The following is an 862-nucleotide window of genomic DNA, read 5'->3' as shown; positions in this document are numbered from 1 at the left end:
ATCTAACTCCTACCGACTGAGCTATTCCATGTCCTAGCAGACGACAATCTAACTCACTACTGACTGAGCTATTCCACTGTCCTAGCAGACGACAATCCAACTCGCTACTGACTGAGCTATTCCACTGTCCTAGCAGACAACAATCCAACTCACTACTGACTGAGCTATTCCACTGTCCTATCAGACGACAATCCAACTCGCTACTGACTGAGTTATTCCACTGTCCTAGCAGACAACAATCTAACTCACTACCGACTGAGCTATTCTACTGTCCTAGCAGACAACAATCCAACTCACTACTGACTGAGCTATTCCACTGTCCTAGCAGACGACAATCCAACTCGCTACTGACTGAGCTATTCCACTGTCCTAGCAGACGACAATCCAACTCGCTACTGACTGAGCTATTCCACTGTCCTAGCAGACGACTATCAAACTCACTACCGACTGAGCTATTCCACTGTCCTAGCAGACGACTATCAAACTCACTACCGACTGAGCTATTCCACTGTCCTAGCAGACGACAATCAAACTCTCTACTGACTGAACTATTCCACTGTCCTAGCAGACGACAATCCAACTTACTACTGACTGAGCTATTCCACTGTCCTAGCAGACGTCAATCCAACTCGCTACTGACTGAACTATTCCACTGTCCTAGCAGACGACAATCCAACTTACTACTGACTGAGCTATTCCACTGTCCTAGCAGACGACAATCCAACTCGCTACTGACTGAGCTATTCTACTGTCCTAGCAGACAACAATCTAACTCACTACCGACTGAGCTATTCTACTGTCCTAGCAGACGACAATCCAACTCACTACTGACTGAGCTATTCCACTGTCCTAGCAGATGACA

General features: G+C 46.8%; 1 protein-coding gene across 1 annotated transcript; it reads right to left on the bottom strand.

Annotated features, from left to right (window-relative positions):
* Nucleotides 1-37: 37 nt before the first annotated feature.
* Nucleotides 38-745, bottom strand: LOTGIDRAFT_85354 (hypothetical protein; the record flags this gene model as incomplete). The annotated part of the gene is made up of 3 exons (XM_009058781.1): nt 38-255; nt 286-609; nt 646-745. Coding segments are annotated over 3 exons (642 nt in total), but the record flags the coding sequence as incomplete, so codon positions are not given.
* Nucleotides 746-862: the final 117 nt, after the last annotated feature.

This window comes from Lottia gigantea, assembly GCF_000327385.1.
Source record: "Lottia gigantea unplaced genomic scaffold LOTGIsca_356, whole genome shotgun sequence".
Taxonomy (NCBI): Eukaryota; Metazoa; Mollusca; class Gastropoda; family Lottiidae; genus Lottia; species Lottia gigantea.
The sequence above is the reverse complement of the archived record's forward strand: the minus strand, read 5'-3'. Positions and strand labels throughout refer to the sequence as shown.